Source organism: Sorex araneus, chromosome 5 (assembly GCF_027595985.1).
Source record: "Sorex araneus isolate mSorAra2 chromosome 5, mSorAra2.pri, whole genome shotgun sequence".
NCBI lineage: Eukaryota > Metazoa > Chordata > Mammalia > Eulipotyphla > Soricidae > Sorex > Sorex araneus.
Window position 1 is genome coordinate 127105573 of NC_073306.1, and position 15752 is coordinate 127121324.

Below are 15752 nucleotides of genomic sequence, written 5' to 3' on the forward strand. Positions count from 1 at the left end.
AGAACACCCAATACTGCTCAGAGGGTCACTCCTGGCCCTGCATTCAGGAATTAATCCTGGCAGTCTGGAGGTAGGGGACCCTATGGGATGTGGGGGATCTTTCCAGCCCCAGCACCTCAGTTTTATCTGAGGCAGGGACTGCCCAAGGAGACAGTTTCCATTCTAAACTTGGGACAGTTCCCAGCCAGCCGGGGGGTCAGTCTCCCTAAATCTGGGAGCAGGGAAGAAATCTGGGCTCCGGCTCACCTGAGGCCCTCAGCCCTGTCGAGGAAGCAGCCCGTCGGGAAAGCCAGGGAGCCCCACTGCTCTGTCTGCTGGGCAGGGTCCATCGGGGCCCCGTCATGTCCAGCCACGCCACTGAGAGAGGAAGCCTCAGTTTCCCCTGGCCAGCTTCTCTGAGAGCTCCAGGGGAGCTGTCTCCGTTCCACATTTTAAACGTGCCTTCAAATTCCTCTTTCCAGGAGTGGGAAGTCAACAGTTTCCCAGCGTCACAGATTCTACCCAGCTCTCAGGCTCTGAGGAAACTCTCTCCCTTTCTCTGTCCCTCCTTCCCTCCCTCACACGCATGCACACATGCACACACATGTGCACACACACACACACATGGACACACATGCACACACATGCACACAAGCACACATACATGTACATGTGCGCGCGCACACACGTAGCTTTCACGAAAGGCAGGGGATGGACCAGGAGACATAGCCTCTTTACAGGCGCCGCCTGCGGGGCCCCTTCGCCAGGCCTGGGTTGGTGCCGGCCCAGGACATGAGGGTGTTTCAGTCTGGGGCAGGGAGAGGGCTCAGGGGGCCAGGCTCGGGTGCAGAAGGAGACCCCCGGCTGTGCAGGCCACCCTGCCATGTGCCTGTCTAAAGGCATCTCACATCCCACCCCGGGTCCCGTGTGGGCCCCTGACTGCCCCCATCAACCTGGTCCTTTCTCAGTTCGTCCGGTCCCACCTGCGACTCAGGCCGTAGCTCAGAGCCACACCGGACCCCCCTTCCCGGCAGCCCCGTCCAGCCCATCAGCAGAATCTTTTTTTTTTTTTTTCGCTTTTTGGGTCACACCTGGCAATGCACAGGGGTTACTCCTGGCTCTGCACTCAGGAATTACTCCTGGCGGTGCTCAGGGGACCATATGGGATACTGAGAATCGAACCCGGGTTGGCCGAGTGCAAGGCAAACGCACTCCCTGCTGTGCTATTGCTCCAGCCCCCCGTCAGCAGAATCTCTTGGCGCCGCCTTCCAAAGAGAAGACAGCCGCATGCTTCTCCTGTCAGGGGTGGCACAGCGAGGCAACAAGCCCCCCCTGGGCCCAGCTCCCCCTTCCTGCCGGCCCTCCTCGCCGCAGCCCTGCTCAGGGGCAGCCAGGAGAGCTTCCTCGTGTTTACTGACTCACTCTAGCAGCGCCGGGGACCGAGCCCGGGCCCCACACACTTCAGGCAAGGCCTGGGCCAGTCTCCGCTGCACGGGACTTCAGACAAAGTCAACCACATCACCGTTAGAGTCCCGGGTTTCACCCAAGCAGAAGCCAGATCTAACAAAGGGCCTTGGACCCCTGCCCCTGCAGCAAGTACCTGCCCCACGATACCCTTCTCCATCCTCCCCCATATCTCTCCACCCCCTGCAATATCCATCTCCATCTCTCCCCCCAGTATCCACCTCCATCTCTCCCCTCAGTATCATCCCCATTCCTCCCCCTGCAATATTCTCCACCTCCCTCCTTCCTGTGATACTCTTTCCCACCCTCCCCATGCCCTCCCCATATCCTCCCCCATACCCTCCCCCATTATTCCCCCACACCTCCCTGCATCCCTCCTTCTTGTGATACCCTTCCCCACCTGTTCCCCATACCCTCCCCACCCCTCCCTCCCACAATCCCCTCCACACCCCTCCCCCACACCCACCCCACCCCTCCCGTGTCTGAAACCCTACCTTTCACAGTATTGTAAATCATGGTGCTTCCAGTAAAATGAACCAAAAGGGAAACAAAAGAAAAATACAAAGAATGTGGATCCCAATTTGATCCCTGGCCTTCTAGGGGGTCCCCCGAGCACCTGCAGAAGCGATCCCTGAGCACAGAGCCCAGGGCACAGTCATCCCCGAGCACTGCGGGGTGTGCCCCCTCCCAATACTCTGTGGAGACTCTTGCCCACAGGGCTGCTCGGCCCCCAGGCCTGCCTGTGCCCCCCACTGCACTGCCTGCCCCTCGGCGGTGAGCAGAGTGCACGGGTACACTCCCTGCCTGGGGAGGGGACAGTCGGGGTGGGGTGGGGGAGCACTGGAGGGAAGGGCAGGAACCCCCTCCGTGCCCCTGGCCCCAACCCCCACCCTCCACCAGTGTCCTCTGAAATGGGATTTGGCGTCCCCCGCGAGGGTGCGGCAGCAAGGGTTGGCCCGGGCCACAGCTGCTGGGGACAGGGACTCAGCAGGTCCTGGCACCTCGAGCGCAGCGAGCCCCACAGGGCGGCCTGGGGCGGGGCGGGGCCGTGGCCAGCTGGCCAGGCGCCGCAGACAGCCACCCAGCGACGAAGACTGATGCTCCACTTCCCGCTCCCGCTGAGGGTCCGCTCTGTTCCCCTGGGGTCCCGGACGGTGCCAAGGAAGTGGCCTGGGTGGCAGGTGGGCCCTGCCGGCTGACAGGCTGACCCCTGGCTGTGAACTGGGACACGAAGGTTGAATTCTGCTGAGGCCGCACTGGAAACGGAATCCCTCCCGGCCCGGTGCCACGGACACGGGCAGCACTCGGCAGGGCTGAGTGGACCAAAGTGGGGGCTGAGTGGCTGCTCCCCAGTCCCGGGTCCAAAGCTGGCGTCGTGCTGAAATCCCCACTCCTCCCCCTGGACAGGGGATAACTGGACTCCCTCAGCTGGTTTCCCCTCAGGAGCACAGAGGGAAGAGCTTGGGGAACTGCACGGTTTTGAGCGTCGCCTTAGGGCTCTCTGTGGGTTTTTCTCATTTCATTCCTTCAACTATGTCTTCAGGGCGATTTTGACATCCCTACGGGAAAAGGGCCATGGAAACTCAGGGGTCATGTGATGTGCCCACACAGATAGAATTAAGAAGGAGCATGTGGGCATGTGAACCAAGCCGGGACCAAGGTCTGGGAGGCCCCTGTGTGTGTCCTTTGGGGAAGAGGATCTCTGGTTTGTAATAACAGTTCATTTCCGTCTCATTTAATCCTTTTCCTATCTAATTTAAAATGGGAACCGTAAATGAAAAGATGTGCCCTTTCAATCTGAAGAACCTAACAAAAACACGAGTGGTTAAAAATGAATTTAGCTGGCTGAAAGAAATCAAAAGCAACACACAAAAATAATGGCATGTCTGTAGCCCACAATGGACAGCTGGGAAATTCAAATGCCATTTACAATATCATAAAAAAAATCTTGGCTATTTTATTCAACAAGAGATGTGTAAGAAGCTGAAAACTCTAGAATGAGTGAAATTCCAAGCCTGTATAATGGTGGGTGATAGCCACGCTCACAGATCGGACAGCCAGTTACCACGAAGAAGCCCGTTCCTTCCAAGGCAATGAACACTTCAAATGCGTTTTTCAACAGACATTCCCTCCCTCCCCATCCCCCCGCTGGGGGGCCACTATAGAGACTCCAACAAGTTGGTTTTACAGAGTGGACAGAAATGGAAATGGCCTGGAATCATCCAAGCAGTCTTGAACAAGAAAAGCAAAGTTGGAAGGATTTTCCGACTTAAAACGTTACTATCAAACTCTAGGATCCCAGGCAACGTGATATTGGCACAAACACATCCAAACAGAACAGGCGTCCCTTAGCTACAGAGTGACCTCACTCCTAGGTGGGACTTAAAGCCACAGCAAGGTGGCCGAGAAACGCCACAAGAAACACAGGGAACTGATCCACAAAACTGAGTTTGGGGTGGGGTGTTGAGAGGGGGACAATGCAGTGAGGGGGGATGGGTATCCTGGAGATGGGGATGGTTTAGGAATTATACACACAGGAAACCATTATCAACAATATTGTAAATCCACAAACTAACTTATTTTCATGACCAAGGGCCGACCCAGGTTCGATTCCTCCGTCCCTCTCAGAGAGTCCGCCAAGCTACCAAGAGTATCCCACCCACACGGCAGAGCCTGGCAAGCTCCCTGTGGCATATTCGATATGCCAAAAACAGTAACAAGTCTCACAATGGAGACGTTACTGGTGTCCCCTCAAGCAAATCGATGAACAACCGAACAACAGTGATACAGTGACACAGTGATTGTAAATGCTAGTACTTCAATCAACAACAATGAAAGGGGGAAAAAGTAAATTAAAAGTTTTAAAAAATGTTTTTGGCCACACCCAGCTGTGCTCAGGGTTTACTCCTGGCTCTGTGCTCAGGGATCACTCCTGGCAGAACCTAGGGGATCATTATGGGTTGTCAGGGATTGAACCTGGGTTGACTGCATGTCAAGAAATTACCGTACCTGCTCTGCTATCTCTTCCACCCCTCAAAAAGCCTTTTCCTTTTTTAAAGAAATCAAAGGCATTTCTTTAAGGAAGAAATAAACAAATCAATATGAACGTTATATTGCTGCAACACATCTCACAAGCCCAAGAGTGGGAAACAATTTATTGCTTGAGCCTCTATCCTTACAAATTCCTTTAGCAAACATATGTAGAGTCAGTCAGGCTAAAACAAGCTTAAGCCATCATCAGCTTGGGGCAGGAGCTTCGGAAGAGCCCAGAAGATTGTTTAACCCAATACTCACAGTTAATCACTTTTAAAAAAGTCATCTATCGTCATGGCACGTGCCAATAATAAAATCACTAGTCACGTGCCAAGCTCTATTCTAAGTATTTAGCAAAAATTGGTTGTAATACATAGATGTTTAGTAATTTAAGTCATTCATTTCCTCAATAAAACATGAAGAGAACAAGATAGAATGGTGATCCTAGGGTCAGAGAGATAGTATAGCAGGTAGGGCACTCACCTTGCACGCAGCCAACTCAGTTTCGATCCCTGGCATCCTACAGAGTTTCCTGCCATCCTATAGCCCCAGTCATTGTCTATGGCACTGCCAGGCATGATTCCTGAGTGCAGAGCCAGGAGTGAGGTCTATGCACACCTGGGAATGTGGCCCCAAAGCCAAACCAACAGAAATAGGATGGTGATTCTAGAGTAACAGGATAGAAGCAAAGCGGTAAACACAGTGTAGAGGAAGGGAAACTTTGTTTTGTGATAATTTGCTTCGTTTTTATATTTATGCCTGTATTCACAGAATTACAATGTGAAATGTGCATCTTGGAGTGAGATCGAATCATAAAAATCAGAAAGCAGATGAGAGAGGTGTCCGGAAGCCCAATAACAAACCGCGTGCATCGGTCTTAGCAGAGAGCCTCGTATACAGTAAGGATTCATTCACAGTTAATCCCTGTGATCCTTGTTCTAATAGTAACAGTACAATGTTACCACTGCAATAATGATTACAAGGTCAGGATTCCGGATGTGGTTCAGAACTAGAGCACATGTCTGGCGTGTGGGAGGCCCTAAATTCACTCCCTGAGAGATAGCACAGCGGGGAGGGCGTTTGCCTTGCATGCGGCCAACCCGGGTTCGATTCCCAGCATCCCATAGGGTCCCCCGAGCACCGCCAGGAGTAATTCCTGAGTGCAGAGCCAGGAGTAACCCCCGAGCATCACCGGGTATGACCCAAAAAAGCAAAAAATGAAGAAGAAAAATAAATAAATTCACTCCCTGGTTTAGCAAAAGCAAGTAAACAAACAAAAAAAGCTATTGTCAAGGCTAACCTGATGGGTATTTCATATGCCACTCCTCCAGGTCTCGTGCTTAGCCCAGCCCCTGGTCTCTGCTGTCCCTCTCTTGAAAGTATTCATGGTTTTCAAGAAGGCATCTCTGTATTTCCTTTTTTTGTTGTTGTTTTTGTTCGGGTTCCTACCTGGTGAGGCTCAGGGCTTACTCGTCACTCTGCACTCAGGAATTATTCCTGGCAGTGCTCAGGGGGGCCATGTGGAATGCCAGGGATTGAACCCGGATGGACCACGTGCAAGGCAAGCACCCTCCCCGCTGTCCTATCACTCTGGCTCAGGGCCTCTGCATTTTCAGTGTGTACTGAGTCCTACAAATTAGGTTGCTGGCCCTGACTACTTTTCAGGGGTACCCTTTTATCAAAACACCTCCTTATACTACGAGATATTTAATGATCCTATTTATAGTCAAGTCCTATCTCGACCTCTTACTGAGCTAAGCAATCCAGGAGTGAGAATAGTTAAATCATCTGAGTTTCCTCGGCTCTAAAATAGGGTAATCGGGGCTGGAGTGATAGCACAGTGGGTAGGGCGTTTGCCTTGCACGCGGCCGACCCGGGTTCGATTCCCAGCATCCCATAGGGTCCCCTGAGCACTGCCAGGAGTAATTCCTGAGTAGTGCAGAGCCAGGAGTAACCCCTCTGCATTGCTGGGTGTGACCCAAAAAGCAAAATAAAAATAAAATAGGAAAATCACAGCACTTCCACACAGAGTGGTTATAAGGGGCAAATAACAACACACAGCGGGGCTGGAGTGATAGCACAGCGGGTAGGGCGTTTGCCTTGCACGCGGCCAACCCGGGTTCGAATCCCAGCATCCCATATGGTCCCCTGAGCACTGCCAGGGGTAATTCCTGAGTGCAGAGCCAGGAGTAACCCCTGTGCATCGCCAGGTGTGACCCAAAAAGCAAAAAAAAAAAAAAAAATAACAACACACAGCATGGGCTAGAGGATGTTAAGGACAGCAGCTGGCTGGGAGCAGGAGATAAAAAAATAAAGGTTACAGCACTTAGTTGCCTTGTATGCAACTAACTGAACACCGCTGGGAATGGCTCAATGACCCCTCCCCCCCTCCCCCCCAATAAAAGAACAGCGCCTGGCACACCATAGGCACCCTATCACATTAACTATTATTATTAGCTTCTCAGAAAATAAAAAGAGTGCATCTGGGACTGGTTTTTCCACTGCAAGTTGGAGGCGGGGATTATCGAAGTGGACAGATGGTTCTGGAACTTATTTGAACACCAGATTACTTGAAGAATCTGCTGGCTAGCGAGGCGACTTCTCCCAGGGAACAGAGATCGTTCATCTGCTCTGATCTTGCCGGAAGTTGCAGGGCATTTATGAGCCCCTGAGGTCAGGCCCCCTGGTCAAGAATCTCTAGCAGGAGAGGCCACGGCCCTTGTGCCGTGCCATGCAGGGGTCTCGGGGGTGGGAACTGCCATGGGGGCAGCCCGGCACTCTTTCAGGGTCAGTGGATGCTGGCTTTGGAGTTCTAAGTCTGCCACTATTTTTAGCTTGGCTATATATGGCCACGGGCGGGCGGAATGAGGGCTATAGGTGGGGGAGGGGTGCCAAGACTTACAATAGGGCTGGGGAGGTGGCAGCTCCCCGACCACCCCCTTCACACCACAGAACTGGGGAGCTGAGCCCCCAAGCAAGAGCGCAGAGAGAGGAGGGGGGCCAGGCAGAGGTTGGCCGGGCAGCCTGGCAAAGGCGCTTGCTGCACTGATGGCAAACTTTTTTTTTTTTACCATGACCTGCAGTCCATTATTTTCCATCAGGCCAGACCCACGAACACATGTGTGTCTAGACAGACACGGACACACGTGTGACATGCATACACGCCTGCACCCTGCACAGGACAAACATCCCAGGAACCAAGGCGTTATCTATCTCGATGAAACAGGGGCTTTTTCCTCTTCTCCTCTGTTTGACTTGACTCAGTCATTTTGAAAACGCAGGTTCCGCACCACCGGGTTGGTTTTATCGTCTGTGAGTGGGCCCAGGCCTCCAGTTTGGGAAACTTCCACTTCGCTGGTTTGGCCTCATCTGCCCGCAAGTTCCGGCGGGGAGGGGAGGAAAGGAATTCACTGATCCTTTGATTAACGGTTCTTGACATGGGAGCTAAGATATAAATTTCAGCTTGGTCACTAGAAGGGACAGCAAGTTTTTGCCTCTGTTCTTCCCCCAACCCCTGCCCCTGCAGGCCTCATCCCCACCCTTCCCCGGTTCACACCATCCTTTAGAGCCCACTTGCCACTTCTTCCAGGAAGCCTTCCCAAATTTACTCCGGCTAACAGTTGGCCTCTGGTTCCCTTAGTCCCCTTTCGCTCTCCTGCCAAGCGCCCACCCTCCAGATCAATTTTCCATGTGATTCTGCTCACATCTACACTCCCCCCTGTCCTAAACGCCCATGAATAATAGGATAGATACTAATAATAGCCATCATAGAATTATAAGAATAGAATAATTTCACTCAAATATTTACTGCATGAATCAATAAGGATTCAGAAATGAATCCTTATTGCATATTGATCCGAAACCCTGCATGAGGTGTGAGCACTGGCACCTGGGAGATTACGCAACAAGGAGAGGGGGCTGGAGGGGTAGTCCAGTGGGTAGGGCGCTTGCCTCTCGCGTGACCAGCCTGGGTTGGATCCCTGGCACCCCCTAGAGTCCCCCGAGCCTACCAGGAGTGATCCCTGAGCACAGAGCCAGGAGTGCGGCCCCCAAACCAAACAAAATAAATAACACAATAGGACCAGGGCAAAAGACTCGGGCGGCCTTGGGACTTGCTCCCAATCACAGGATTTTATTTGTCCTTGTGGCCTCAGGGCTCCCCAGCAAAGGGTAGATCCTTAGTCGGGCCCTCAGGGGACCCACAGATTGACGAAAGACTTTTTCCGAGCCAGCAGCGGTGTCTAATTTGGGAGAGTGGCTCCCCCTGAGAGCTTGGAGAGAAGTTGGGGGGGGCGGGGGGCGCTTTCCAGGCTCCACACGCTCTGGAGCAGGCCTGGAGAAAGTCTATGGGATGTGGCCAGTGACCACAATTCTGATATCAGCCCCTGCTGTCCCCTGCAGGATCCCTGTCGCACCCCTGGCCGATCCTCAGATGTTTCCTGCCACTGGGCCTTTGCAGCACTGCATCTCCTGGGAGTGCTCACTGCCTCTTCCCCGTCCTCCCCACCCTCCTCTCTGACATTCCATCCAGAACTCTCCCCCACTGCTCCCTCGCCTATCTCTTTGGAACACCAGAAGCTTCTGGAAATTGACAGCTCCTTTCACTTCCCAGCTTCTTCCCGCTTTGGCTTCCCAGTTTCTTCCCAGCACCTTCCCCGGGAGGGAATCCCTGCGGATTCCACTTTGCTCACTGGCCCTGGTGCTCTCCGTGGGATGGGATCCGACTCAGAGTTGGGGGCGGTGGGGCGGGGGTTGTCATAGGAATGGCGTGAATGAGTGGATCCCCCCCTCACCTCCCCTGGGGACCTTCAGGCCCCAATTTCCACCCTGGGGTTCAGAGAGGGCAGAAGAGGGACGCACAGGGCGCTGGACAGTCAGCCGTGGCCTGGCCTGGCCGGACACTGAGCTCCTCCTGGCCCAGCCTAGCTGACCCTCCGGGAGCCACGCTCAAGGTCGACAAATTAGGAAGTGTGGATCCCAAGTTCATCCTCGGCACTGCTCAGCCCTGGGCTACGCCACACACAAGGACCCCCCCCCCCCAGAAATGACACGGACCCCTCCTCCCTGACATCCAGACACCCGCCTCCCAGCCGCCCATCCTGGGACACAGTCCGGACGGCTGCTGACCCCGGCCCAGCTCCTGCCCAGCCCCAGACTGCCCACTTCCAGCCCTCCGTCCCAGAGGGAGACTTGATACACGCCTGTGTACTACGGATCCTGACGTCAAATCGAGCGATTATGAATGAGCCCTGCTTTTCAATGGCCTGCACCAGCTCCTTCCCAGCAGGGCTCGGGCTGGGAGCTTCGATCCTGTTCTGTGCTACAAAGGGAATCGTCCCTTTAAAGCAGGAACCATCGAACTTTTTTTTTTTCTGGAAAGTCACAGAGAAAATAGTTTAAACTTGGCCGGCCTAGGCAAAAATTTCAGGATATTGTGTCAGGACTTGAATACAATGTCCACTGGTCACAAAGAATATTCTTCTTTGAATTATACCCGGCACATTTCACAATGCAAAACCTCTCCCAGCTCAAAACTGAAAAAAAAAAAAATGTATCCAGGCAGCTGGCCAGCTTGGCCCACTCTCTGTAGATTGTAAGGCCCTGAATTAGAGCAATAATACTTCTTCAACACGATCACGGACAAAAATAACGTCACCGGATAAGCTTGTTGAAACAGATTTCTGGGTCTGCTCTCAGAGCCTCTGATTTGAAAGATCTGGGTGAGGCCCCAAATCTGCATTTCTGTCTGACTAGTGGGTAGATAATGCTAAGTCTCTCTGTCCAGGGACCAAATTTTGAGCAAACACTGATATTCTAGAACACCACATTTGATGGGGAGGAAACTGAGGCTGAGATTCAGTGCCGTTTCCCTGTTATACCGGGTCAAGGATGTCTGCTCTGCCCCTGATCAGGGCTGGCTCACCACAGACCCTTCCTCCTTCCCATTAACCCACGGAGTCCTCTTGGTCTTCTGAGGTATTTTACACACTTCCCCCTCCCTCCTACCCCCCTCACAATGCCCTAAGATCCAGCTCAGCTTTCACCTCTTCTTTGGGAGCAGGTTGGGAGGGGACCACAGCTGGCAGTGCTCAGGGACTACTGCTAGCTCAGTGTTCCGGGGTCTCTCCCAGAGATGCTCAGGGGAGTTTGTGGTTCAGGGCATCACACCAGGATTTGGCCTCATGCAAGACAAGTGCTTGACCTCCCCGTTTGATTGTCTCCAATGCTGGTGTTGACCCCTCGGAAGCATTCCCAACCTCCTCTGCAGACCTGCCTGCCCTCTGACACACGTCCTACAAACACGTCCTTGAGGTCATGGCTGTATCTTATTTCTTCTTTTTATCTAACCCTTTCTACAATGACTGACAAATAGAAGGTACTATAGAAACAGGCACTGAATGGTGGAAATATGGATAGATGGATGGATGGATGGATGGATGGATGGATGGATGGATGGGTGGGTTAGGAATGAGTAGATGAATGCATGGTGAGTGGACCAGTGGTTGGCTGGGAGGATCAATGGGTGGATGGTGGATGGATGAAGGATGGATGGATGGTGGGTGGATGGATGGATGGGTGGATGGATGGATGGATGGGTAGATGGATGAACAGATGGAAAGGGGAATGAATGAAAGGATGGATTCATCCATGGTGGTTGGATGGGTGGATGGTAGATGGATGGGTAAGGAGGCGGGTAGATGAATAGAAAGGTGGGTGGATGGATGGACAAATGGATGGTGGGTGGATGAATGGATGGTTGCATGGATGGAGGGATGGGTGGATGGGTGTGTGAGTGGATGAGGATGGAAGAGTAGGTATGGAGCGGATAGATGCATAAGTATAAAAAGACCACATGGACGGGTGAGGAGTGGGTGTGTGTAGGGAGAGTGAGTGCTGCAGAGATGAATGAATGGTCACTTCACAATCCATTCTTTGAGACCGATTTCACGGACAAAGTGGGGGTTAGACCCCAAATTGCTCCAAGAGCACCGGCAAGATCGTTCCTCGGCTGCCATGGCGGTCAAGTCATACTAGAAGGGTATGGAGGAAGCATGCATAGGCAGCAATCCTGCCCACCCGTCCAATATCCCCATTTGGGCCCCGACACTCACTAACAAGAAAATGGAAGCCGAGAGCAAGGCAGGGTCACTTGCCGTGGCACGTTCGGAACCTCCCGCCCGCAGGCAGAGAGTTCTCTTCTCCACCCCTCCCAGTGCCCCCCCCATGCCCTGCCCTCCCCGCCCAGCGCTGCGGACCCCGCAGGCCTCACCTCCGTCGGCGTACGTCTCCGTGCCATAGCCATCCTGCAGGCCGTTATTCCAGGTGCCCTCGTACTTGGCGCCGCTGCTGCTGCTCTGCCGGGTGCCGTAGCGTCCCTTGAAGCCGTGCGTCCACTCGCCCTTGTAGAGCCAGCGCCCCTTGGTCTCTATGCCCAGCCCGTGCCGCTTGCCCTGGCTCCAGTGTCCCTCAAAGGTGTTCCCGCTCGGCCAGGTGTAGACCCCGGCCACCTCGAAGCCGAAGTTCCAGGAGCCCGAGTACTCGCCCTGGCCCTTGGGGCCCGTGCACAGCCCGTGCCCGTGGGCCTTGCCCGCCTCCCAGCCCCCGCAGTAGGCGCCCCCATCGTCAAAGTCGAAGCGCCCCCCGCTCATCTCATCCTCGCGGCCCTCCAGCTTGGGGCGCGGGCGCTGGCGGGCGCCAGGGACACGCCCGGGGCACGCGCGCGGCCCCCACACTCACCACTGCACTTGGGGAAGGGGGCGGCAGGAGGGGGCCGGAAGTGGGGAGAGCCCAGGAAGCGAGTTGGCATGGGGTCCCCGGCTCAGTGCCATGCCCCGGGGGCCCGCGGGAAGCGTGTCCGTGTCCCCGCAGAGCTGCCGGCTCCCGGCTTCCATGAAGTCATGGACGAAGAGGAGGGTCCCTTTCAGTGGCACCGGCCCGGGGCATGTGGCGGGGGGGCCCAGTGCATGTCAGGGAGGGGAGCGGCTCCCTTGGTCAGGCCCTGGCTGAGACCGGGTCCCTGCAGCCGGCTGGCCCCCTTCTCTCCACTCCGTGGGTGTGCGGGGCCGTCCAGGGCCTCGTGCCGCTGCCCCGCCCCCTCTCCAGTCCTGCCCTCTCCCCCACACCCCCCCCCCCCCGACGGAAAGGTCAGCATTGCCCTAACAAGGCCATTGGAGCTCAGAAGCTGCTCCCAAAATAACCCCCCGGCCGGCCCAGCCTCCTTGCAGGCGGGAGGGGTGTTTCAAACCGGGCCAGGGCGTCCCAGCCCGGCACGTCAGGAGGGCCGGGAAGGCAGGCTGAGGGCCAAGGGCAAACAGCTGGGGCCATCCCTGGCTTTCTCCTCCCCTGGGCAGAGGCGTCCTTCCAGCCTCAGGGTCCCCTGAGCCCGGGACAGGGGTGCGGGGGGGTGGGGGGTGGGGGGTGGGGCAGCAGGGGAGCCGACACAGGGGTGGGGCCAGGGGCCAGAGGGAGAAGAGGGAACCGCCAGACCTAGAGGGGCCCTGGCTCCCCATCGGGCCTGGGGTGGCAGCACCCTGCCAGCCCCAGGGAGGACTCTGGTGACCTCGAGAGAAAGGGACGGAGGCAGCGGGCCCTGGGGAGGGGGGGGAGAGCTGGAGGCAGAGCCTGCAGGGGCCCGGCCGAGACCCCCGGCAGCCCCTCCCCCTCCTTGCCCTGAACGGGAGGGCCGTCTCGGACACCCTCAAGAGTCCGTGCTTCGGAGTCCCCTCTCTGGGCCCTTCCGAGCTGTCCTTGGGAGGCCTGCCGCTGGGGCACATTTGGGGGCAGTGGGCGCGGTGGGGGCAGAGAAATCTCAGGACGCGAAGGTGCGGCCAGCGCTGGGCAGCTCCTAAGGGCACAGGCTGGGACAGGCTAGAGCAGTTATGGGACAGCCAGGGCTGAGAAGAGGCAGCAGGGCTGGGTGTGTGTTTATGTGCACGCGTGTGTGTGTGTGTGTGTGTGTGTGTGTGTGTGTGTGTGTGAGAGAGAGAGAGAGAGAGACAGAGACACAGACACAGACAGAGAGAGACAGAGAGAGACAGAGAGATAGAGACAGAGTCAGAGAGATAGAGACAAAGAGAGAGACAGAGAGATAGAGTCAGAGACAAACAGAGACAGAGACAGAGAGAGACAGAGAGATAGAAAGAAACAAAGAGACAGAGACATAAACAGAGAGACAGAGAGAGATGGTCTGTGGGGACAGACCACTCAAAAGAGTGAGCCCAGAAGGCCCAGGAGACATCAGCCCGCGGTCACCTGACTTAACCCTGTCGGGCATGCTCCAGCTCCCAGTCGGTTCCGACCACCAAGTCCCTGCAGAACTTTTGTTGTTGTTTCCAAAGTGGACCGGAGGTGCCCTCCCCCTTCACCCCAGCGGAGTCCTGGGCCTTAGGGCTTGTCCTGATGGGACACCCCTCCCAGCTGGCGGGTGCCCGGAGCAGTTCCCTGGTTCCCTGCCCAAAGGAGGGCGCATGGCGTCCCCAGAACTTCCCAACATTGGGGGCCGGAGTGCTAGGACAGCAGGTAAGGTGTTTGCCTTGCACAGGACAACCAGGGTTCGATCCTCTGCATCCCCAGGAATAATTCCTGAGTGAGGAACGCTGAGCGTTGCCGGGCACGACCCCAAAAGCCTAATAATAATAATAATAATAACAACAACAATAACAATAATAATAATAACATAAAAAAGAAAAAGGTTCCCGACACGGTCCAGAACCCCTCCCCACACCAGGTGCGTCTGTCCTGAGACACTGGGGCAGTGGCGTTCTCTTAAAATTGCCTCAGACAAATCTCACTCTCCCCTGGTCCAGGCCCAGGGCATGCTGTTAAATTAGGAAAGTTTCCTACGAGCATTTACTAACCCTAGGCTGCAGCGGGCGGAGAGCAGTTTGCAATGTTATCAGGTGTCAGTCCCGCCCGTCCAGGGCTGAGCGCTCTGGGACCAGGTGCTGGTTTCTCTGAGACACCAATCCCTCACCTGTGAAAGCCCCTGTCTTGGGGCCGGGGTGGGGGGCTGGGAGGCCCGGAGCACCACAGATGCCCTGCCCCCAGCACCCCTGGGCCATGCCAGAGGTCGTCCTCAAGAACTGCCAGGTTGGGCCCCAAACCCAAGGTGAAAATAAAGCCATTCTTCAAAAGCAGCCATCTCAATTAGCGTCAGGGAAGGGCTGTCTCCCTGCGCACGCGGCAACCAGAGAACTGGGCGAGCTACCCGTAAAGGGCTGGGCTCAGTGGACACGGAGTAAACGGGAGCGGCGGTCAGGGCCGTTCTCACGAGACAGCTGCTTGTCAAACTGACATGCCTAGGGAGAGGCAAGAGGGGCCGAGAGGGGCCGGAGAGGCGGTGCAGGGCCCTACTTCCTTCCAGGCAGCTGACCCTGGTTTGAATCCCCTCACTGCACACGGTGCCCGGAGCACAGAGCCCGGCGTGGCCCCAAGGGAGAGAAAGAGAGAAAGGCCCCGTAGAGAGGAGGGCGTGGCACCGGAGCACCCCCTCCACTCTGCGACATTCCCCTACGGTTCTAGATGATTTATTCCTCGGCAGTGTTGGAAATCAAGCCAGGGCTTCACACAGGTGCCAGGAAGGTGCTCTAATATGGAGCCATGCCCCCAGGCCTTCAAAGAAAATCGATGAGCTGCATTATTGGGAAGGACTGGAGCGATAGCACAGCGGGTAGGGCGTTTGCCTTGCACGCGGCCGACCCGGGTTCAATTCCTCTGTCCCTCTCGGAGAGCCCGGCAAGCTACCGAGAGTATCCCGCCCGCACGGCAGAGCCTGGCAAGCTACCTGTGGCGTATTTGATATGCCAAACACAGTAACAACAAGCCTCACAATGGAGACATTACTGGTGCCCGCTCGAGCAAATTGATGGACAACAGGAAGGCAGTGCTACAGTGCTACATTATTGGGAAAAGGCCCTGTGATTTCTTTCTTTTTTTTTTTTTAATTTGCCTTTCAGGTCACACCCGGCTATGCACAGGGGTCACTCCTGGCTCTGCACTCAGGAATTACTCCTGGCAGTGCTCAGGGGACCATACGGGATGCTGGGAATCAAACCCGGGTCAGCCGCGTGCAAGGCAAATGCCCTACCTGCTGTGCTATAGCTCCAGCCCCACCCTGTAATTTCTTACAAGCTCGAGTGCACTCATGCAAATTTTGTTGCTGGCCATCGCTGGCCGAGCGTGGGGAGCCAGGTCCCTGCTTGCCCAGGCCTTACAAACCCTGTAGTTTGGGGAAAGGGCGCCCTCTTGTGACAGCAGCTTGGGGGGGGTGTTGCTAC

The 15752-nt window shown here is 55.4% G+C and overlaps 1 protein-coding gene across 1 annotated transcript in view; it reads right to left on the minus strand.

Annotated features, from left to right (window-relative positions):
- Nucleotides 1–12501, minus strand: part of JPH2 (junctophilin 2) — a 61173-nt gene extending 48672 nt beyond the window's left edge. The window contains exon 1 of the mRNA XM_055139502.1: nt 11747–12501. Coding sequence (XP_054995477.1) covers nt 11747–12125 — 379 coding nt within the window. The 5' untranslated portion in view covers nt 12126–12501. The remainder of the gene's footprint in view (nt 1–11746) is intronic.
- Nucleotides 12502–15752: the final 3251 nt, after the last annotated feature.